The 21,686-nt window shown below is 55.1% G+C and overlaps 7 protein-coding genes across 7 annotated transcripts; 5 read left to right on the top strand and 2 right to left on the bottom strand.

Annotated features, from left to right (window-relative positions):
- Positions 1-703: 703 nt before the first annotated feature.
- Positions 704-2,958, bottom strand: B0T26DRAFT_750439 (Golgin subfamily A member 7/ERF4 family-domain-containing protein; the record flags this gene model as incomplete). Its single annotated transcript, XM_060445221.1, has 4 exons — positions 704-811; positions 869-2,443; positions 2,618-2,691; positions 2,727-2,958. The coding sequence occupies 4 exons, from the start codon at positions 2,956-2,958 to the stop codon at positions 704-706; spliced, it is 1,989 nt and encodes a 662-aa protein (XP_060299053.1).
- A 2,143-nt stretch (positions 2,959-5,101) lies between these two features.
- Positions 5,102-6,976, top strand: B0T26DRAFT_644599 (uncharacterized protein; the record flags this gene model as incomplete). Its single annotated transcript, XM_060437643.1, has 3 exons — positions 5,102-5,664; positions 5,734-6,307; positions 6,368-6,976. The coding sequence occupies 3 exons, from the start codon at positions 5,102-5,104 to the stop codon at positions 6,974-6,976; spliced, it is 1,746 nt and encodes a 581-aa protein (XP_060299054.1).
- Positions 6,977-9,924: 2,948 nt separating this feature from the next.
- Positions 9,925-10,499, top strand: B0T26DRAFT_705516 (uncharacterized protein). Its single transcript, XM_060441754.1, has one exon. The coding sequence runs from the start codon at positions 9,978-9,980 to the stop codon at positions 10,155-10,157; it is 180 nt and encodes a 59-aa protein (XP_060299055.1). The 5' UTR covers positions 9,925-9,977; the 3' UTR covers positions 10,158-10,499.
- Positions 10,294-10,632, bottom strand: B0T26DRAFT_750441 (uncharacterized protein; the record flags this gene model as incomplete). Its single annotated transcript, XM_060445222.1, has 1 exon — positions 10,294-10,632. The coding sequence occupies one exon, from the start codon at positions 10,630-10,632 to the stop codon at positions 10,294-10,296; it is 339 nt and encodes a 112-aa protein (XP_060299056.1).
- Positions 10,633-10,896: 264 nt separating this feature from the next.
- On the top strand, positions 10,897-12,619 carry B0T26DRAFT_871059 (uncharacterized protein). Its single transcript, XM_060447916.1, has 3 exons — positions 10,897-11,137; positions 11,942-12,234; positions 12,346-12,619. Exons 1-3 carry the CDS (start codon positions 11,087-11,089, stop codon positions 12,464-12,466), a joined length of 465 nt encoding a protein of 154 aa, XP_060299057.1. The 5' UTR covers positions 10,897-11,086; the 3' UTR covers positions 12,467-12,619.
- Positions 12,620-15,642: 3,023 nt separating this feature from the next.
- B0T26DRAFT_750443 (uncharacterized protein) lies at positions 15,643-19,268 on the top strand (the record flags this gene model as incomplete). The annotated part of the gene is made up of 2 exons (XM_060445223.1): positions 15,643-15,937; positions 15,997-19,268. The coding sequence occupies 2 exons, from the start codon at positions 15,643-15,645 to the stop codon at positions 19,266-19,268; spliced, it is 3,567 nt and encodes a 1,188-aa protein (XP_060299058.1).
- A 977-nt stretch (positions 19,269-20,245) lies between these two features.
- On the top strand, positions 20,246-21,503 carry B0T26DRAFT_801750 (uncharacterized protein; the record flags this gene model as incomplete). Its single annotated transcript, XM_060447031.1, has 3 exons — positions 20,246-20,528; positions 20,702-20,789; positions 20,994-21,503. The coding sequence occupies exons 1-3, from the start codon at positions 20,338-20,340 to the stop codon at positions 21,501-21,503; spliced, it is 789 nt and encodes a 262-aa protein (XP_060299059.1). The 5' UTR covers positions 20,246-20,337.
- Between the last annotated feature and the right edge of the window lie 183 nt (positions 21,504-21,686).

The raw sequence follows: 21,686 nt of genomic DNA on the forward strand, positions 1-21,686 counted from the left end.
CGATACACTGGACTGAGAACGTTCAACCGTTGCCGAGAAAAGGTTTAATATATAGGTATAGTATAGATATGTATAGATAGATAAGAGAACAACACCCCTTCCCTCTAAGCTAGCCAACCTGGGTAGTCACCCAACCAACCCTTTCCACTTTTCTACGGATTCGCAAGAAAACACATCTCTATGTAGTTTTCCCTTTCCATACTTTTCTCTCCTCTTCTGACCCGCGCAACGCAACGGCGGAAAGTAAGCCAAGTCAACAAAATGCGAAAAGAGAAGACGAAAAAATCCACGCTCTCCTGGGCCGGATGGGTGCCCGGTCGCGAGACGCCAGCTGGCAAAATAATGAAAAGCCCGAGCCATTCTTCTCCCTCTCTCCCTCTCATCGCGGCTCCAGCGAGAAACGGCACTAATAATACCAAAACAACGCCATGCTCATGCCGTGGTATATAAAACCCTAGAGAGGGCTGTGTGCTAATGTGAAAACAACAAGTAACCCCGGCGGTGAGGCGGGATACATGGGGGGGTATGTGTGTGTTGTGTGATGTGTTCAATGTATATGGGGATATGTAAAATGTAAGACAGCGAGACAAGACTGTGTGTGCGAATTCATCATCAGACGTGTCGTGGCAGCAAGACCGATTAAAAAAAAACATTGTAAGAGGTAAAAAAGAGGATAGCACAAGGTGGAATATGAAGAAAAAAATCACGCCGTTATGGCCGCAGCAGGCTCCGCGGGCATGCCCGACCGTGAGGCGCCTGGCGTGCTCGGCGGGGCGGGCGCGATCTCGGGATCGGGAATCTGGATATCAAGCTGCCGTGGGGTTAGCAAATGTGGAATAAAATACTTAAAGAACCAGGCATCACTGACCGCCATGTAGCCGGTCCTCCGCAGCGGTATAATCTTGGGCGGCACGGCGCCTTCGTCAGCGCCATACGTCTTCTCCATCTCGAGGTTCCACTGCTCGATCCACTTCTCGACCTTCCGGAGACTCGCCTTGGCGCCCGTGAGGCCAAAGTCCTCCCAGAGCCAGCCCGTGGCCAGGCCCAGCATGCCGTCCAGGATGTTCCGCCAGTTGTAGGGGCTGAAGATGGGCACGAGCTCGCTGTTGAGCTTCTCGATGACGCGGCGGAACTCTTGCTCCGTCACCCCGGCCGGGTCGAGAATCTCGGGGTACAGGTTGGAGAAGGTCGGCGCCAGGTCGCCCTCCAGCAGCCAGTCGCGGCGGATCCGGATGATGCGCGTAGTCGCGTATTCGGGCGAGTCGACGGGGACGTGCGGGTTTAGATGGGGGTAGCACGGGTGCTGGGGGCCCCAGTCTTCGCCTCCGTCGGCTTGCTGGTCTGGGTCCCCCATGATTGACGAGTTGCTTGACGAGATGGCCGATCCAATGCCCGAGATGCGCGAGGCCGTCGAGTGACGCTGGTTGGTGAGGTCTGGGCCGCGCTCCAAGTCCTGTGAGAAGCCCGCCCTATCGTGGCCGCTCACGTCTTCTGAAGGCGCCATGACTTCCTTTCCCTTCCCCTTGTCGACCTTTGGTCGTTCTGGAGACGCAGGCTCAAAGGTGATACCAACTGAAACCTGCTGGTCCTCAGTGTCTGGTGTCCTCGTCTTAGGCCACTTCTGGGCCACAGGTAGCTGCGTCTTCTTCGGCTCTTCGACGGGTGAGGGGGTGATGCTCGTGCGTTTTTCGTCGTACGAATGGCGGACAGAGGGCGGGAGGCTAATTCGTTGTTCGCCCCCCGCACTACGCTCGATCTGGAGACTGGCCCGGTTCGAGATGGAGTGGCGGTTCTGACGCTGCTCGGGGATGGTCAGCAGCGGGTAATCACCGGCACCCGAGCCAACGGGGTCGGAGTCGGCGGGGCCGCTGACAGCGCCGACGGCAGAGTGCGAGAGCGGGACGGGCGGCGGAGGCGGCGTGGAGGGACGACGTCTCCTGCGGGCTGGCGCTTGTGAGGATGCGGTAGAGGCAGAGGGTGGAGTTCGCGGAGTCGAATTGGCCGGGTTCCACAGGCGAGCAGCAGAGAGGCGCCGCAAGGGTGATTGGAAGGGACCGGCGTTGAATGAGGCAGCAGCGCCTCGCGTGCGAAAGGGCGACTGCAGAAACGAATCTGGGGGGTTACCGAAGCCCCTTCGCAGCAGGCTGTTTCTACGCGGCTCGCGGGCGGGGGCGGCAGCGGCTACTGGCAGCGGGAACGGGAGAGTCGGGGTCGGGGTGAAGGTGAAGGACGATGCGGGCTGCTGGGATGGGGAGGGCGATGGCGATGGCGATGGCGAGGACAGCGGCGGGGACGGGAATTGGCGGCTAGCCGATGCATTTGCATTTACGGCGGCAGTCTGCGTTGGTGGATTCGGAGGGGGTGCTGGCGGTGCCGTTGTGGAAGCCGTGGGGACGAGCGTTGGGTTGGGGCGGCCGCCGAGACGACCACGACCTCCTCGGGACTGCGGTGAGTAAAAATAAAATGGCCCGGGCAGCGGTAATAATTGGCCTTATTATGCAGTCCGCCCGCGTGTCTCGAATGGTGCAGCCAACGCAGGCGATCCGCGAGTCGCTGCAGGAGTCTCCGTGCCCACCGAGCCCTCTCCGCTCTGTCGCGCAGGTTGCACAACCTGTACCTTGTTCCAGTCAATTGCCCCAGTTGCAGCTGCCCCGATTGCGCCGAGATGTGGGCTGAAATCGTCCGCCTCCCCTGTGGCGACGGTGGGTGGCTGCCGATCTCCCTACAGCAACGGCGGCAGCGGCAGCGGCGAGGCAGGCGGGCGCGAGGCGAGGACGCAGTCAATTGGTGCCGGTAGTGGTGTGTTAAGGGGTCCAGCTGCTCCTGCTCCTGTTGATCCTGCTCCTGCTGCTGCTCCTGTTCCTGCTTCTGTCGACCAAATGGAACCACGACACCCAAAAGCTCCTTCTCGAGACCCAGGACCAGAGGCTGGCAGGTGGAGTCCAGGGGCAGCCGCATCTGCCAACTGTCCGCCAGCTGCACCGTTGCAGCAGGGGGGTCCAAGACTCTAGCGTAGAAGCGCACAAATTTTCAAAGCCGAATGAGGGATTCCCAAGAACAGACAGTCCATCAACCATGCCCTAGCCCCTCTCCGGTTGAGGTCAACCAGCCAAAATCCCGAACCGACCCTTTTCCAGTGCCCAAACTGCCTTGCTGGCCGTAGATTGCTCTTCGTCTTCGCGCCGGTACCGAGGGACTGTCTGCAGATGTGAAAGTTTGTGGGCCTGAAGAAGAGTGACTTGGAGACGGGACTTGGAGAGCGGGTCGAGAAACGATCGGCCTGGCGGGTCGGGCGCTGTGCTGCACTTTCGTCGTATATTCTGGAACTTGAAGAAGTTCATGCACAACTCTTCAACGCTTGGCGTCTTTGGCCAGATTTCTTCGCCTGGTGCGAGGACAGGCTAATATACCAAGGCCGTCCATCCCCTTGGCCCGCTGCCCATTACGACATTTTCCCATTGCCAACCGGGACGTTGGTTACTAGGCTCCAGCCCCCCCTCCCCGGCGCCCCCAAGAGTCGCCCAGGGGGCCAAAGATTTTGCATCTCAAGGCTGCCAGGATCAGCGATACGTCCATCTCGTCAGCGCCCGCGACGGGATGGGTGGCGCAACCCGAGTGTTGATGGTTACAACTGGGACGCTCGGCAAAGCGATTGGCTGGCAGTTGGGGGTCTCGCCAGCGCTGACGAGGCACATGTCGGCCGTTTTGCCTGCCTCTCCTCGATCTATAGGCAGATAGGCGCAGTACACGGTTGCACGGGACGGCTCGATGTGTCGCCTTTCAAGGTCTCGCTTGGCAGAAGCAGAAAAGGACTGCATGGTCTAACCTCAGGCCTGCCCGCTAGGTATTTCGAGCCGGGTGAGTCTGTGCCCAGGAGCAGCATGAACGTGATTATCGCATTCAATCTTATAGGGGCCATTGGCCCTGGTCAGGTGCTGCCCAGAGTGCGGCCTCTCTGATAAGCGTCACGGCTCTGCTCAAGGGTTCCCCTTGGCAGCTTCTGGAAGACTTCTCGTCGACCGGAGATGAGATGTTCCTAGTTCCTGCTTTCAATGTCGTCGTCTCACAATCCACCTCGCCTGACAGTTGACAACGGAAGGAGGCCCGTTATTTAGGTATGGTAATGAAGGTGGAGCGCACCACGCGACAGGCAAGCCGGGTGCCTGACCCAACGGCTCGTTCGCCCTGGCAGCTGCAGCATTCCTTGTCTGTGGAGCAGCCGGGATGTGGCTGGCAGCCATCTCTTTCAAGTTGAAGGTTCCCACCTTAGCGGATTGATTGATTATTTTCTGCCGGTCTCTTACTTCGTCTTTCTGTTGTCAATTGCATTCTGACTCTTAGTTTTGATTTCTTTTTTTTGCCTTGTTTAACCAATGATAGTGTCTACGTCACTCACACACACCTACCTATGTGCATGCTCCAATATGATGATGATTGCCGTGTGGGAGAGAGTGGCTCAAAATCTTCGGGGCCCGGACATGAACACATTCCACATCTTCCCACACCAACCCATAGACCCTGGCTGACTGATATTCTGCGTGTTCCGTACACGGACAGGGGGAAGTTGCTTGATCCTCGCCCGGTAAGAAAGGGGTTTCCCATAAACAACCTAGATTTACGCCGCTGCTGATACAGTTTACGAATCAACGATTATGGGAAAAACGGCAAGCCTTCATCGAGACTAAGGCAGACTAAAGTAATGTCCGGCGCAGAAAACACGGGCAAGATTGGAGTCGGTTACGTCACAGTCACCGGGGCCGCAGGCGGGTGTGCCTCTTGACCTCCACCTCCCCTCACTGCCCGGGCTGTTTGCCTTGCTGTGGGTACCCTGGGCATCCCTGCCCCCCGCGGTTTACGGCGGCTGGGCGCGCCTTGCCTTGCCCTCCACTGGCTTGCACCGCGTCAGGTCTCAGCCGTGCCACCACTACCCTACCTGCCTCCCATACCTTCAACCTCCAATCGATCGACGTGCGGTCTTTTTTCCTCTTTTCCATCTGGTCTCGAGGTTCTGCTCTGTCGGATACTAGTTTCGGGTAGCATTGCGCCGATTACGGTACGTACCTTATAGTGCTTTTGCTTCTGGTTTGCCGCGGCAGTGACGATGAACTCGTCACCACGCCCGCTAGCCAATGGCGGTGGCGTCGGCAGCGGCGTCGGCGTCGGCTCTCCCGGTCCAGTCGCCCGCCGAGCCGCCAAGTCGACGGAGCCGCCCTCTCCTGCATCTGCATCAACATCAACATCCACCCCTGCCCCTGCCACTGCCACTGCGCCCGAATCCCCCGGACCCGGACCAAGTCCCCATCTCCCGCGCCGCACAACCATATCCGTCGACGAGGGCGTCTTTGCTCGCCGCCGTCCAACCTCGGGCAACTTCGGTTCCGACCCCCAAAATCCCCAGCTCGGCGACCTCCGCCGCCGCAGCTCAACCTTCTCGGACCTCAGCCTGACCGAGGCCAGACGGAACTTGCATGACGACATCCTCAACCCAGGCGGCATGGGCTCCGACGACCGCGTCATGTCGTGGTCGTCGTCGCTCCCCCTCGTCTTTGCTCTGCTGCCTGCCGTCGGCGGCGTCTTCTTCAAGAATGGCAGCGCCGTTATTACTGATATCATGCTGTTGGGCTTGGCCGCCGTCTTCCTTAACTGGTCTGTGACACAACCTTGGTAAGTGCTTGCCCGGCCGTGCGTCTATAAGTTTTGTTTTTATTAATTATCCCCCAATGCTGCGCACAGGGCCTGGTACAAATCGGCCCAAGAAATCCGGGTCAGGGAGGAGACGGTCATGGGGATGGCACTCGAGGACGACGGTGACAACGAGAAAGCCGGCGACCTGTCCCCACCACCAAGTCCAGCAAAGCTGAACGGCGTACTCGAGGACCAGGGGGCGTCCCCTGATACTGCCACTCGTATGGAAAGTAGCAGAGACGGCAATGCAGATGTTTCCCGTGGCGCGGCTCTAGCCCGAAAAGCTTTGAATGAGCTCTACATTCACGAAGTTGCCGCGCTGCTCCTTTGCTTTGCCTCGCCTGTCGTGGGCGCATGGATACTGCATGCTATACGGAACCAGCTCAGCCGACCATCAGAGGGGCTGGTCTCGAACTACAACCTCACCATATTCATCCTAGCCGCCGAGGTCGTGCCCCTCTCGCACACCATCAAGCTCGTCCAGGGCCGCACCCTGCACTTGCAGAGGGTCGTGCAGTCCAACCCGTACCGGCAGGAAATGGTTACTCCGGCGCAGGTGCAGGACCTAGTCAAGCGGCTCGACGAGCTGGAGGCGACGCAGGCCAGACTCGAGGCGGCAGCAGTAGCTAGAGCACCCGAAATGCCGTGTCCGCTTGTCAACGGCACCGGCGGCGATGTCCAGCCGCAGCCGCACCAGAGCAAGCCCAGTGACAACAAGCAGCAAGAGGCCAGAATCGCGCGCGACGTGCGCAACTCTATTGAGCCCGAGCTCGAGGCGCTGAACCGCGCGGTGCGGCGCTACGAGAAGAAGTCGTCGGTGCTGTCGTCGACTACCGAGGCACGTCTCATCGCGGTCAATGCCCGCGTCAACGACGCCATTGCGCTCGCCGCTGCCGTCTCACAACGCACAAACAACCGCCTCCAGCATAACTTTCGGCTCTGGCCATCCCTCCGCGCACTCGGCTCTTTCTTCTTCGAGTTGGCTTTGCTGCCGTTCGTGCTTGTCCTAGCCGCCGTCCTGAAGCTCGCAGAATTGGTATCCGCTACATTCAACATTGGGGCCGGCAAGAAGAGACCGGGGGTGCCGTCGGCGAAGCGGGGGCAGCCGACTTCGCAGAATGCGGCGTCTGCCGCGAGCGGCCGTCGCCGAGTCGCTGGTGTCCCTCCAGGGAAGCAGCCCAGGATGCAGCCGCCATCGCCACCGCAGCTGCAGCCATCGCTGGGGCCCTTGTCATCCGCGAGGATCGGTGCGTTTGACCGCACGCACCAGTTGCGGCTGTATAAGAGATGACAAAACCGATAATGCCGTCATGTGTTTATGCTTTATTGACTGTTTTTTCGCACGGGGGCTGCGGCGTTTTCTTTTTCGTTTCCTTTTTGACACTCACTCTCCCATTTCACTCATTGTCTATTTTCTATATGCTTTCTTTCCGTCTCTCGCTAGCCACTTCTCCCAACTAATAGAGAACAGCGCTGCGAACTAGCAATGCTAAGGGCAGTAATGACCTGAACGACACCAGCGCCAAGGGGGGCGAACAGGCCCACAGTATAATTTGGATCGAGCGGTAACTATCAAGGAGACGGGGAATGAATGAGTTACGCATGATTTTATTTTTATTTTTCTTACTTTTTCAGCGTGTTATATCTACCTACCTGGGAAGCGGCTTTTCGGCTGAGAAAGTACTAAAATTTTGCGGAGTCTTTGGCATTCTCCGTTGCATTATTTCTCATTGGTTGGTTGGTGGGTTGGTTGGTTGGTTGATATTAGTTTCTGGTCATAAAGGGGTAAGGGGTAGGGGGGCAGGCGCAAACACAGCAATAGTCGCTGTGGTGTTTCTATCAACATCATCATCGTATCTCAATGAGAGTGGAAGTCGCTCCTAGAGTAGACGGAAGAAAGCAAACGTACCTCCAAGAGAGAAAGTGGGACTTCTCTATTCTCTGTCCTCGTCATGACGCTCATGTGTACGTAGCTAAAAAGAAAATTCGTCTGCTCAAAGAGCAGCTTCCACAATCAGATCCATGATGCTCTTCACCAAAATGAATACAGTTAAGCGTGTACGTAGCTTCTTTGACAGCATTTTCGTCTTTCTGTGTCCGGCCCCATAGGTGAGACAAGTCTGGGGGGTGAGTGTGTGTTAGTTTGTTGTTCGTGACTCGTGTACATATTCCGGTTCATTTGGATCCCGGTGGCGAGGCGCCGCGCTTGTGTGCCGTTCTAGTCTATTGACTGTCTGTCTGTCTGCCCTCGTAGTCCGCTCCTCGCGACAATGTATCCACGTATACGCATGCGCTGTACAAAAGGAACAAATGATACAAGGTGGCTTTAGTCTTGTGCGACAGAGCTATGTCTGTTCTATTTTTGGTTCGAATGGGGCTTTGATCCCGTGCTTGTGTCCTAGTCTGGTTGGTTTACGGAGTGGTTCCTAGTTTGTGCATTCGCCTCGATGTGTTTGCTTTTCCCCCCAGGGTCCGGAGTAAAGTAGTGATGGTTCGATCAATCCTCGTCTCCTCTCTCGAGGCTTGCAGCTTGGCTGCTGGGCTGCTGAGTGGGCACGAGAGGAAGACAGGAGCGGGAATGCAAGATTTAAAATAATAAAATGTAGTTAGGTACACAGCTCCAAAGGGAGACCCTTTACCCCTCTGGAAACCTCGAATTAAAAACAAAGTAGATCCAAGCTGGGGACGACACTAGCAAGGCCGGTGTTTAGTAGGGTGGTTAGTGTAAGACGCTCTAGCGTGCTGGCTAGCCATGCATGCATACCTAAAGGTAGACGAACGGCGGCGCGGAAACATATATCCTGCTCGTATCCACGCCACGATGGCCGGCCCTCCACCGCATTGCGTCCATCGCGACCTGTTGGGTTCAGTTGCGTGCTCAGCCACTGTCATTACACTTTCCCCGACCATGAGAGGAGGCTTTTTTTTGTGGGCGTGTTCTCTGTGTGCATGGTTGTGCCGTCAACGCCTCGTTTGTACGCCTAATACCTGGCCCGGTTGTTTTTTGCGATCGCTCTGAGATGTCCACTTGATCCGCACTCTGGAAAAGGGGGGATTATTCTTCTTTCTTTTCCTTCTCTCCCAGGAAGCATCCATGCGTTGTCGACTTGGACAAGGCATGATATATTGAACCGTATCTAGAAGGCTTAGGAGGTAGGTGTTATAGCATCAGGGATCATTTTTTTAGTTACCGTCGTGCCATAACTTAGTACAGTTTAAATGACAACTGTATTGTTGTGTTTTGTTTCGCGGAATATGGTGATAGGCCTTTGTCTATTTTGTCGCTCTATTGCCTGCGCCGAGGATTAAACTATCGCAATGTTAGACTTACCACCATGAACATGTCGCTGATACACATCACCACGTTTTATTTCGTCTACTCTAGGAGCGACTTCCACAGTTAGATCTATCACCAAAGTGCAATGGCTTATAAAAACCACCATATTCACATTAAAGGGACTTGAGAGAAACACAGTATGGCGATACTTAGATACAACTCACATTTATTGTCATATACATAAGTCTGGTAGAAGTGTGCTTTTCAGGGGTAACAAATTAAAAAAATGGAGAATGACGAATAACACCCCAGAGACATATTCGCGATGCTGGCAGAGGCAAGAAGCCACCAAACAAGAAGCATGCAAACCATACAGAGTAAGCTCTTTCCTGTAGCCTTTTACTTCCCCCAAAAAGGGTAGTAGACAATAGGTACGCCGTGCGGCTCGCCCTGAAGGTTTTGCTTCGAAGGCCCCTAATATCAAATCCCACAGCAGTATCCCTCTTCCGAATGCCCTGGAAAGGCAGTCCAGGGTCGATTTTGTTTACCCCAAGCCCTACCGTACTATCCATCCCAAGTACGGATTGGAATGTAGTCTTGTTCAAAGTCAGCACCCACATTCCTTGTCCGCTTTTCAAGAAGTCATTTTGTGTGAGAAACCGCATGCACCACCGAGCCCATGGGAAACCCCATCAGACCAAAACCCCGCTTTGCTAATAAATACGCCCACCGTTTCACCCTTTTCCTGGAAGGGTGGCATCTGGCAGCCGATAATCGCAGTTGTCAATGCATTCTACCCTGAGTGTCTGTGTCGCTGTCCGGGCTGCCATTTTTGGCTAGGGTGGCCCTGCCATTTTCATGAGCACGTACCCCTCCAGTGGCTTCCTCCACGCATCTCACAGATCCCAACTTCAAACTTCAACGCTTCGCCATGGCGGCAATCATATCGAGGTCGACGATATCTCCGTCGGTGTCGGCTTCGTCAGTGTCGGCTTCGTCGGTATCGGCTTCGTCGATGTCGGCTTCATCGGCAGTTCCGTCGGCGTCTACCATACTTACTTCAGTTAAGTCGACGAAAGATAGCGATCCCCCGACCGTGCGATTTACCAATACGCAAGATCTCTTCGATATCATTAATTCCACTACTGGGGATTTCCTTGCCGTCACAAGTATAATATTACTAGGGGGGAATTAGTACTAAGATTTCGACTTCTTTTTCTTTGCGATCCAGGCCCGTAAGAGGGAGATTTTGTACTTGGTATTCAGAGCCTGTAGCTATATGTAGAGAAGGTCTGGGCTCAGCTACCGAGATTAGACTAGCTAACTAGAAATCAGTAGAGGCCGGTAAAGTCGGATAGAGGGCGCTGTAGTGGAATATCTTTGCGCGCCTTCTGCAAATTAGTAGGGATCTCGGCGATGCTGCTGGCGTATGAGAGTGCGGCTTCCTCGGCGAGAGCGACATAGTCGTTAGGCTTCTTGGCCTCGATAATAGCCTCGAGGATGAGCTGGTGGATCCAGCCCGCTGGGTCGCTGAGTCTAATGGAGTTGACCAGGACGATAATACTAGTATTCAGCTTGGTAATGATTAATAAGAAGGTCGTGTACCCGGCCAAACTACTACCGTACTGCAGGACTAATTTCGCCTCGTTTCCGGGCGTGAGGGTTGGCATTTGCTTAATAAATATGGAGTTATAGCCAAGTCTAGTGAAGGTATTTGGCAAGGGATACCGCTCGAGGGTTTAGAGGTGTTGTTTACCTGATAACTATTAATAACTATTGGTTCCGAAAAGCTGCTAAAGGATATCTTAAGATATCTCGCCAGCTCTCCAGATATTAGAAAATAGTGTTGGACTGCGTGGGTAGATAGATACGTAAAATTTACGTAATGGTGTGGATGGGTAATTTCTGCGATAGGGAGAATAGGAGACTAAAGAAGACAAACAGAATGTATGGAAAGGAGGGGCTGATACAAAAATCGCTACGGTAGCTTATGATAAAACCATGGAGATAGTGTCCGACAGCACGTTCAATAACCTGGGCGAGGACGCCAGAATGATTTTGTTTTTGGATCTTCTCAACCCCAATTAAATCTGGGAAGACCTCATTTTCTGAGATACGGGCGATATGGCAAACGCCCCTCCCTCCCTCAAGGCGACTAAAGACCCTGAGATCAACGTGAGATCCGTTTTAAAGTCCGACTTATCTCCTATAATACGTGTGCCTATTCTGTAATTACTCGGGGGATGTGTTTGCTATAGCAGATAGCGGGCGGAATAACAAGTCACGACTCTCCGTTGAATAGGTTATGACGAACTCGAGGGACGATGATCAATTCATGGGGTTTTGTGCGTCTTCTACCGATTCTTGGTCCGAGATTGGGTTGCCTGACGGCACTAATAACCTACTTCGACTCTCTACTGTTGAACAGTGCCACCCCCCCTGGAGGCTCCCGGAAGGACCCAGGAACGCGTGAGGCAGAAGAGCAAGAGAGATACCGCCAACAGGCAAAGCTCGAGTACCTTGATGCACTTCAGTTGCATCATCGAAATTTGTGCAAGGGGTGGAGACTCGGCTACCAAGATTATTGGGCATTACTAAGGTCGGGATTCTTACTTAGGCTTGAGATACCCCTTCTAGTTTTACGCTACCGGCATGCCGGGTGACTGCGAGCGGGAGGGTCAAAAGGGGTGGCAACCCAGGTGACGGCCACCGGGTACTTTGGCCTTCGGTCTTTTGGCTGGCCTCTGGCCTGGCCATAATGGATTTTCACTTTCGCTGATAACCAAAGAAAAGCTTCTGCCAGTATCCCATATAATGTCAACCAACATGAACGAGTCACCTCCTGCCAGCAAAGCATCACGAGATTATCACAACAAGAACAGGCCAAGATAACAAAACATCAGCCATGGCCCGCCTACCTACCATTCTATCGACAAAGGCCATAATACGCGTGCCTCCAGCACGCACCGCACCATTCAGACGGCTGCCGCCCAGAGACATCTAAGAGATAGCCGACAGCCCACCGGCCTCAACGCCAGAATCACCGACTGCGAAACCAAGCTTGCCGACCTTGAAAGCAAGATGGCCGATGAATGTGCCAAGATCAAACAAATCGGAAAACTCGACGCCAAGGTCAGCGGCGTCGACAAGCGCATCGCGCGCCTCCACGCCAAGGCCAGCGACGGCGATGTCAGGGCTGACGAGATGCTAACGTTTATCCACGCTAAGACCATTCCCACTAAGAGGTCGAGAATTCCTTGGAATTTGCTGAGGTAGGAGGGCTCGGTGACGGCATGTACCTCTTGGTTTCCCGCCTCTACGGGCTATATGTGGAATAGGTAACTGTGCGGATTGTCTGCTAACATGTGTGGTGGGCCGCGAAGATCAAAGATGTCGTCTCCTGGCACTGTGCCTCGGGGGAGTATACCACACCGGGCTTGGAGCATCTCGGATGTGTTTGGGAGTGGTGGCGATGGCGGCGGCGATGGCGGCGGGGGGGCCTAGGGTGTATACCCAGGCTGCCGCCTTTCAGGTATTTCGTCGTCGCGAAATAACGACGTATGATCTTGGAACAGATAGGCATTGTCAAAACTCCTCAAGGTCTTTATGATGGGGAGTTATATACGTAGATACCCTAAACCAAGATGCAGTTGGACCATATTACATCTGTGATGTCTTTTCACAGTCACCCGCTGATAGTAGCAGTACCAAGAGGCAGGTTTAAGGAAAGGGGACGGAACTGCAATTCCACGAGGACCAAGACCAGAGCTGCTGCCTAACTCGAGGAGCGACTGGAGGACATGGAGACCCAACTTCATCGCCGAATTTCTACACTTGAGCCGACCCTCCTGACATACCAAAACAAAACCGCGAGGGGTCCATCCCGAGTGTGTCGGCGGTATTGTTTTTGGGTAAACATATCTCTTCACGGAACTACTGCGTATAAGCTTCACACAAGGGAGTTAGCCAGAATTGGATGGACGACCAAACCGGGACCGGGTCGTATTCGCAGTTGCGACTCTGCGCCTCTGGATGCAGTGGGCGTTCTTGTGCATGGCGCCTTGCAGGTTATTTCCAGGGAAGTCATTTTAAAATCCACTCCATGTTTTACTCGCTGGCGGGCTCGTGTCCAATGGTTTCCCCGAAGGTCTCGGGTCAATATTGACCTATTGGCCTATTGGCCCCTTTTTCCAGACCGCCGGACAGCACGTGAGGAACTCCGAGTTGGGTCCGGGAAAGCGAGCATCGACCATCATAAAGTAACCCACCAGGGCGTTGCTCCAAATTGTACCCAGACGTGTTGTCAATTGTATTACAAAAGTCTTGCGTGCTTAGAAGCTAGCGCCCTTCACTCTCAGATCTGCTTCCCCGACACAGGGCGGCGTCGCGGACAGACCTTTTTGGACCGAGGGCGCGTCGTTTATCATGCAGTGTGTTACATCCCGCACCCACCTGGGCCATGACCATGCAGCCCCCCCTGCAAGGCACAGTGCCGGCCAGCCCCCGCTCAGGGCCAGGCAGGCAGGTACCCGTCCTGCGCGAACGGGCTTAACATCGGCTCTCGGCAGTCAACGGGCTCGCTGGTGTGGTGGAAGCCCGAGCCTCCCGACAAGACGGCAGGATATTGGGGTTTTCCACTTTCCATATTGCCTCGTCTCAGTCTTTCGACATGTGAGACGGCGTAAACAAATAGATTCCATTCTGTGCCTCTCAGGCAAAAACCAGACAGTCTTGGGAGTCCATGGCAAAAACAAGCTTGGCTTTGCTAGCAGCTATCTCGCCAAAGACGGCGCGTGGCTTTTGACGGAGCGCGTCGGCGGCTGATTGGCGCGGTCCGGATCGATGGCGTTTCCAGGCTGCTGGAGCAGAGGTGAAGGGCACGGGTAGCAACATGGAAGGTGGCAATGAAAAAAGGCAGAGAGTTTAGCCTACGTCAATTGGCAAGTGCACGCCGTAAAGAGCAAATGTGACGCGAACTTGACGGGAGGGAGCTTCTTGAAGTGCCTCTATTCCTCTAACGACAAGACATGAAGAAGCCGCCGCCCGTCCGTCGAGTTCCTTCCCGCATCTTATGTGGATCTGCCGCTAATAACACTCGAGACACGCGAGAGGAAAGGGCCCGCCATTGGTCCCTTCCGCAACAGGACGGACTGGCTCTCTGACATCGTCCATTGTCTCAATGGTCGATCGGCGGAAGCTGCCATCCAATGTCGACAGCTGCCCCGCGCTTGCCGCGAGAGAAAAGGCCAGTCGCATTCTCGGATCGGAGAAAACGTGAGGCGCACAGTTCTAATCTCGGGGTAGGCAGGGATTTTAATGGAAAATTGGCAACAATTGCAAGGGCACCTTCGCGGTCCAAGACCCTACCAGGCCACACTGGAGGTGAGCATCAGATTCATGCGTCCCCAGCAAATCGATCACAGGGGTGGGGGGACGGACAGGGGTGCCGCCCACACGCACTCCCCAGACGACTGGCAGACACGCCAGTGCAATTTTGGATGAAAGCGCCTCAATTCGTGCACTAACGTCTAGTTCTTGGCCGCGACGACGCCTCTCCGCCTCTCGGGGTCCCCACGTTCTTCTCGTGCCATCCATGTCCTAGGTATACCCGTGGACACCATGCCAATGCCATTGATGCCATGTCGAAGCTCATAGAGCTGCGAGCTACGAGCTTCGAGCTACCTGAGCTATTGGCTAGGGGCTGGGGTAAGGGCATTGAAGGCAAGAGCATCGATTGAGCGCCCATCTCCCGCTCGCTCCACGGGATGATGGCATGGCACGCAGCCCATGACATGCCACCCACCAGTCCAGTGGCAGCAACAGGCAACGGATAGACACCACGCAGCGGGGACTGGGAGTCATGGATGCCATGGCTGGTCTCCCGCTCACGGCACATGTTCCGACCCCCGGTCCCCAATGTCCTCACCTCCCTCTTGGCCTTGGCTCGCGATGCTGGATTCTTGGTACAGTACAGTCCCGTCTAAACAGGTAACGAACCTAGGTAAGGTAGCTCAGCTGGCCAGCCCAGGTTTCCTGTCATCGGCCCCCTCCTGCGGACAAGACCGAGTTGTCTTGATCCTTGCTCCCCTCCCGCACCGTCGCTGTCCAGTGGCTTAACATGCTCGCATATCCCCCACCCACCACCAACTTCCGTCCCCGGTTGGTCGTGCGTTATCCATCGTGTCTTATGGTTTGATCGACCTCCAGCCCCTCTACCAGCCAGCAACCTGGAAGAGAAGTGCTCGGCCTGCCTTGCAGATCCCGCTTCTCCTCTCCTCTTCTGCTTGCTCGGCCCTGTCTGTGTCTCTGTCTGTGTCTCTGTCTGTCTTTCTCGACGCACGCCATCCTCTCCGAACCGCGGATCAACGCCCGGGGATTGGTCGTTTTACTCTAATCTTTTCGCCTCTGCTTCTAAACCGTCTTGTTATACCCCAGCCCTCTTTTTGCCTCTCGTGCCATCACCATCGCCGGCCAGGCCATTGGATTTCCGAGACACGTCAATCCGATGAGCAACAAGCGGTCTACTACACGTACCCATAGGTAATGCCGCGAATGTGCTGACCGAGTCCTCATCCGCCTCCCCTCGCTGTCGTGCCGCCGCATGATACTATCGAGCTCAACAGCTCAACCCAGCTCCGAGGCGAACCTCACCGCTCAGAGCTTGCCAGCCTCTCGTCAACATGAAGCTCTCGGGGCGCCTCCACTCAGGGGCACTGCTCTCCCTATGTCTCTTCAGCGTTACTGCTACCGGACGGCTAGGCCTTCCGAGGAGGGACGAGACGACTCTCTCCACCGAGGGCACGTCAACCCCGACAACAAGAGCTAGTGCTCCAGAGACTACGAGTTCGCCGCCCAGGTCGACTAGCGTTGCGACTTCGACGACCTCTGCCCCGGCATCGTCACCCACTCGGCCAGCTTCAAGCGCTTCGGCCAGCTCAACCACCACTGGCAGCTTAAACTCGACTTTATTCAACGGTATGTGCTTCCCAATAAGTTTGTCTGTGTGGGAGACACGCAGCTGAGAACTTCCACAGTTATGCTCCCTCCCAACCAGCTTCCCCTTGAGCCCGAGATTACCCCTGGCTGGGCCGTCGCCGGGGCCATACTTCTCGGCACAGGCGTCGTCTTTGCCTTGGTTGGCATCAAGACCAAGTATCTTCATTCATTCTTTTCAACGGCCTTCTTGGCCAGCCTGGGCACGACGGTCCTCATCATCTATGTCATGACTCCGCCCGTGAGCCATGCAATCCAGGGAGCATATGTGGTCGCCGTCGTCTGCACCGGCATGATTCTCGGCGCTCTGGCTGTTGTGTTCAAGGAGATCATGGAATGCCTGGGTTGTCTCCTCGGGGGCTTCTGTCTAAGCATGTGGCTGTTGACCCTGCAGCCGGGGGGGCTCATCCCCACTGTCGGCGGCAAAGTCGTCTTTATTGCGGCTTTCACCCTCACGGCTTTTGGATCGTACTTCACTCGCTGGACCCAGACATACAGTCTCATTAGCTGCATCTCCTTTTCTGGCGCAACAGTTGCTGTTCTCGGCATCGACTGCTTCAGTCGCGCCGGTCTTCGAGAGTTCTGGGCTTACCTCTGGGCCCTCAACGACAACCTCTTCCCCCTTGGCGCCTCCACGTACCCTCTTACTCGCGGAATCCGCGTAGAGCTGGCAGTTACCATTCTCATTTTTCTTGCCGGCATCGTTTCGCAGCTCAAACTCTGGCGCATCATCAAGGAACACCGAGACAAGCGCAATGCCAAGATTGCCGAGGAAGAGCGCAACCTCCGTGTCGAGGAGGAAACTGTAGGCCAGCAGGTGGAAGAGACGACCAGTCGGGCGCGTCGCGAGTGGGAACGCGTATATGGGGATGTAGAGGGTGGCTTGAGCCCGCTTGGGGGCTCGACGGATTCGGGCGTCAGTGACATGGGTAGCGAGAAGCCGATGCGAGACAGCAACGGCGCCTTGACCGTCATCACCATCCGACCCCAGTCGCCAACCGAACTGGACGGCGAGAACGGCCTGGTCGAAGTGGTGTCGGAGAAGTCAACGCTGCCCTCGCCGCCTGTGCCGAAAACGACAGCGGCAGAGAGGGTTATATCGATAGACGCCGTGAATGGCAGTGTTACTGTCATGGTCGCCCAGGATCCCATACCCGAAGAGCAAGCTTCGTCTGCCGACTCGTCTGAATTAGATAGGGGAGGGGAGATTCGAGAGGAAGCCTGGGACGGTTCGACGCAGAGGAGGAAATCCCAACCCCTAACCCCACTGCCAGCCGTGGTTCCCTTGCCATTTAGGATACCGGAGGCCCGAGAAAATAGCGACCGGTCATCGGTTGCAACCTTTGCCGAGACAGAAGATGGCCGAGAATCGAGGTGTGTCAAGAGCGAGAGCATGGTAAGACGGTTGTCCACTGGCTCTGCCAAGCTCCTCAGGCGTCTGTCGCAACGCTCCACGCGAAGTATGCAAGACGGGAACGAATGGACGCGTGGCAGCCGTGAGGAGTTGGTCAAAAGAGCTCGAAACACAAGAGATGATATTGACTCTCTCGCTGCCGACATGGACGACATGAGCTCTAATGGTATGACCGAGTCCGCCAATGGTGATGCAGGGCCCAGCGATACGCAGGTCGATCCCAAGAGTGACATCGCCGAGAAGCAGAAGAAGCATGCCGAAACATTAATAACGATGGGAGAAACAATATTAACGCTGGAAGCGCTGGCCACCAAGACTGCTGCGGAAAGCACAACATCAATAATAGACACGGTCTCACTATCTCCTGTGGATGGATCGGAGCCCGATCAACTGCCAGCTTCTCCCGATCTTGCTGGCCGAGAAATCGAGGCCGAGGTTGTTGCCGAGGACAGGGGCACGGCGACAACAATTCCAGAGGATGCAGCATCGGCGAGAGAGAAGACGGACAAGACCAACAGAAGGCGAGACTCGGCGACCTCGGTTGATTCTGTCACTGCGAGTCTCTCCAAGAGTTTACCGCCGGCTTTGTCACGGGTGGCAATGTCGTACCGAACGAATGAGTGGGCAAAACACCTCAGCACGGCAGACGCACCGGAGCTAGAAACCCTTCAGCTTCACGAAAATCCAGAGGAACCAGCGCCACTAGACGTTGTTGAGCTACAACAGACGGCCGAAAACGCCACGCCGCCGCCGGCAGCCCCGAGGGTGGCCAGTGCGTTGTCTAGCTACGGGTCCATGCCCCATCTCGTGACAAGGAGCAGCTCGAGAGTATCATTATCCGGATATTCAGACGCTACTGTTCTCCACCACCAACTTGCGTCAGCCCCTGAGCCTCTAACTAAGAACAGGTCGGGGCCTTACCGCTCAGTATCAGGGACGCTGAGGGGCCGGGGCTCGAGGCTCTTTGCAGAACCAATCGCCGAGGAAGGGGATGACCAGCCGTATTATAGTATGCCCCCTATGGCCGAGGATTACGATGGCCCGCCAACACACGCCATGCACTCTTCGGCGGCCACCCGGGAGCTGTCTACGTCGGCGTCAGTTCCTAATCTCTCGATGTGGCTGAACGGTCCAAATACGGCCCAGCAGGCGCCGCCGCAGACACTGATCGGGATGCGCGAGAGGCTGCTCCGCACCAAAGCCCTCGGCCCATTTGCATCCCCCGGAGCCGATGCTGCCTATGGCGGCATGCCCACCATACCTGCATCTGGGCCGCCGTCGGATGCTGGAAGCTTGCACAACTCTGTCGGCGGCGGTTCGAACGCGCCGATTGATGCCGACGATATCCCGCTCTCGCAGCGCCGCATCATGATACGGCAGAGCAGTCTTGACTTTGCCTCGAGGGGCCGTTCGAGTGCCATGGCCTCGAGTCCGAGGGCCACCACCCCGAACGCCAACTCTGCCATGTTTGACTCGCACCAGCCGTCTCGCCGCAGCAACGCCACGCCCGAGTTCGTGCGCCAGGCCCAGCTGGCCAGCTTCCGCAACAGCGTCGCGGCCGATCTGCGCGCCATGCCGTCCAACCCGAACCTTGGCGCGCTGTCGAGGCAGTCGTCCTACGGGCGAGAGACGCCTCTGAACAGCGGCCTGATCGGTAGTGCGTCGATGGGGAGCTTGCGAGGGGCGTACGGGCTCGACGCCGATGCGCGGCGCAGCATCGAGGTGCAGCGCAACACGCTCCTCGGACAGAAAGATGCCGAAGCGGTAAAACGCGAAGCAGAACGGCTGGAGCACGAGCGCAACCAGCGCGAGTTCGAAGAGCGCATGCGCAGCGGCGCCCTCATGGAGGCCCATCGCGACGCCATGAGGAGACTCCAGGGGGGAGTCAGGGACGTGTGAATATGGCAGCCTAGCATTACATACGTTTCGTTTATTGATTTAGAACGACAAGGTCAGGGGTGAGGCCATGGCGGGCGCCTCGCATGAAAAATAGAGCGTCAGGTTGGCCAGGTCAGAACAAGAGAAGAGAAGAGGGGGAATGATGTGTGGGCATGGACACAACTACATCTTTGGCTCACGCCATATTCCGATTCGAGGTTTGAATATTTGCGGCGGTTGGATCCGCGCCGGCTTTTTGATACACGTTCATTAATGGGAGTGGGAATGGGATGGAGAGCCACGAAACACAGCAAGCAGTTTTATGGCGGGCTTAACAACGTCTATTTCTCCGATGACAGACGACTTCTTTTTCTTTTTCTTTTTCTTTTTCCTCCGCTTTCTTCTTATACCACTACGCTGCTTCGTAGGTCTCATATATACTCTCTATCCTTTCTCACACCCCTCGGAACGAGACGCAAAGCGGTGCGATGCAATACGATACTGTCACAAGGGCTGCAGATCGAGTCGCAGCATACACACACATGCACACCGCACGATACACATGCATACACACCATATATCTAGATATAAATAGGCTACCTACCTAATAACAGCTCAAAAAAGAGTATTATAGAACACGGTGCTGCACGTTCCGGGAAAGGCGCCCTCCCCCAACTCTCCTCATTTGGTTTAGCGCGGCCATTCCATCATCCCCGCGACTCTTCGTCCTTGCGCCTAAACATAAATAAAAATACCTCCCCCGGCGTCTCTTTCCTGTATTATTGACCTTTGCCCTTCTTCTCATATTCTTCATAATTGCGCCAGTACGCAATACGGCGGTTTGTGATTCTAGTCTGTATCGCTGTTTAGGGTTGCCGACCCCAAAACACTACATTTTTGGCGGGGTAGTTCTGGACGCCGCCCCCGCAACCAGTTCCTTCCTCATTCCATCGCCAATCAAGAAGCAAGCGAAGCAATCGCCATAATAATACCTGCTTCTTCCGTCGTCAACAAGCAAGCGAGCCCTGCTCCTTGCAGTCGTTCTAGATGCACGCGCATTCAATCTTTATTATCAAAGCCATCCGCCCACATGGCTGACAAGAGAAAAATCGCCGAGCTCAATCGGCCATCTCTCCCGGCAACACTCCTGGTAACGCCCCCAGAGACAGTATATCCCGCCTCCACCACACCGTCTGTGGGCTTGGCCGTCTCGGGCGTCGATAAGATTATCGCCGAAATTCGTAATCGTATCTGTGGCCAAGCCGAGGTCGAAGAGGAGTGGTAGTGCATCAGCCTCAACCGTGACGAGTTCAAGGCTTTTGAGGCGCGTTTCGAAGCCGAAGGGGACTACCGCTGGCCAAAGTAGGTAGCCTATCCTTTTGTCCCTCTATCTCTCTGCCCCTCTTCGTCCAGCTACCCCTTGTCTAGTATTATATTGGCTAACCTCTGATTAGGTACGACTACTTCCCTCAGCTCGCCAAGTTCGTCTTGCGAATGCCGGGCACTGTCCACGAAGCCGTTATCGGAGCATTCGAAGGCCTAGTTATGGAATAGTTGATCGATATACGGCAAGGTAACGACCAAGTCGCTGCCGATTTTGCTCGGGATATACGCGTAACAAGAAGTCCCAAGATTAAGAGGGATGGTAGTTCCCATTACCCAGACGGGTCGTTTATACATAAGAATACGACAGAACTTGGCATTATCCTAGAGGTCTCACATTCGCAAAAACGCCAAGATTTGCAGTTTCTTGCAGATGACTACATCCTGGGTTCAAATGGGTTAACCCAGGCTGTTATCGGGATCGACCTTATATACCAGGGAAAGGAAGCAAGAGTGATAGTATGGCGACCAAATAAGACTAAGGAGAAGGGAGAAACGACCCTTATAATAAAAGAGACCTTCAAGGGTACCTTTCGCGATGCAAATGGAAATTTGGTCAATGGCAAAAAGAAACTCCAGATCTGGCTGAAGGATTTCAGTAATCAGCTTGATTACTCCGAGATCCGAAAGGTTCAAGGGGAAATTACCATCTCCTTTACTCAGTTATATGAGTTGGTTCAGGAGAGTGAGGCTTTCGAGCAGGCACTAAAACGGAGGCGGGGGTCAGATGAGGTTCTGGAGGGTAGAAGTAGGCAAAGGATGGTCAAGCAGAAGTTGGTCCGCCCGTCGCAAGAGAAACTCGGATCCACAGACAAAAAACGATTCGAGGCAATGGAGGAAGAGGCTGAGAAGCAGCTCAGCGACCAGGACTAAGACTATATCCCAGAGTCGGATTAATCTTGGCCAAGATGGAGCTTGTAGAACTACTCGTGCGGATCCGAGTTATGGGCGCCGCCCCCATATATATATATTTTAAGCTGTAGTCTGCACGCTCCTCAATATACCCTTTTCCTGCTCTGTCCTTATTCCTCTCTGTAGCTCTGAACTGATTAATTA

This window comes from Lasiosphaeria miniovina (assembly GCF_030549165.1).
Source record: "Lasiosphaeria miniovina strain SMH2392-1A chromosome Unknown B0T26scaffold_3, whole genome shotgun sequence".
Classification (NCBI taxonomy): Eukaryota; Fungi; Ascomycota; class Sordariomycetes; order Sordariales; family Lasiosphaeriaceae; genus Lasiosphaeria; species Lasiosphaeria miniovina.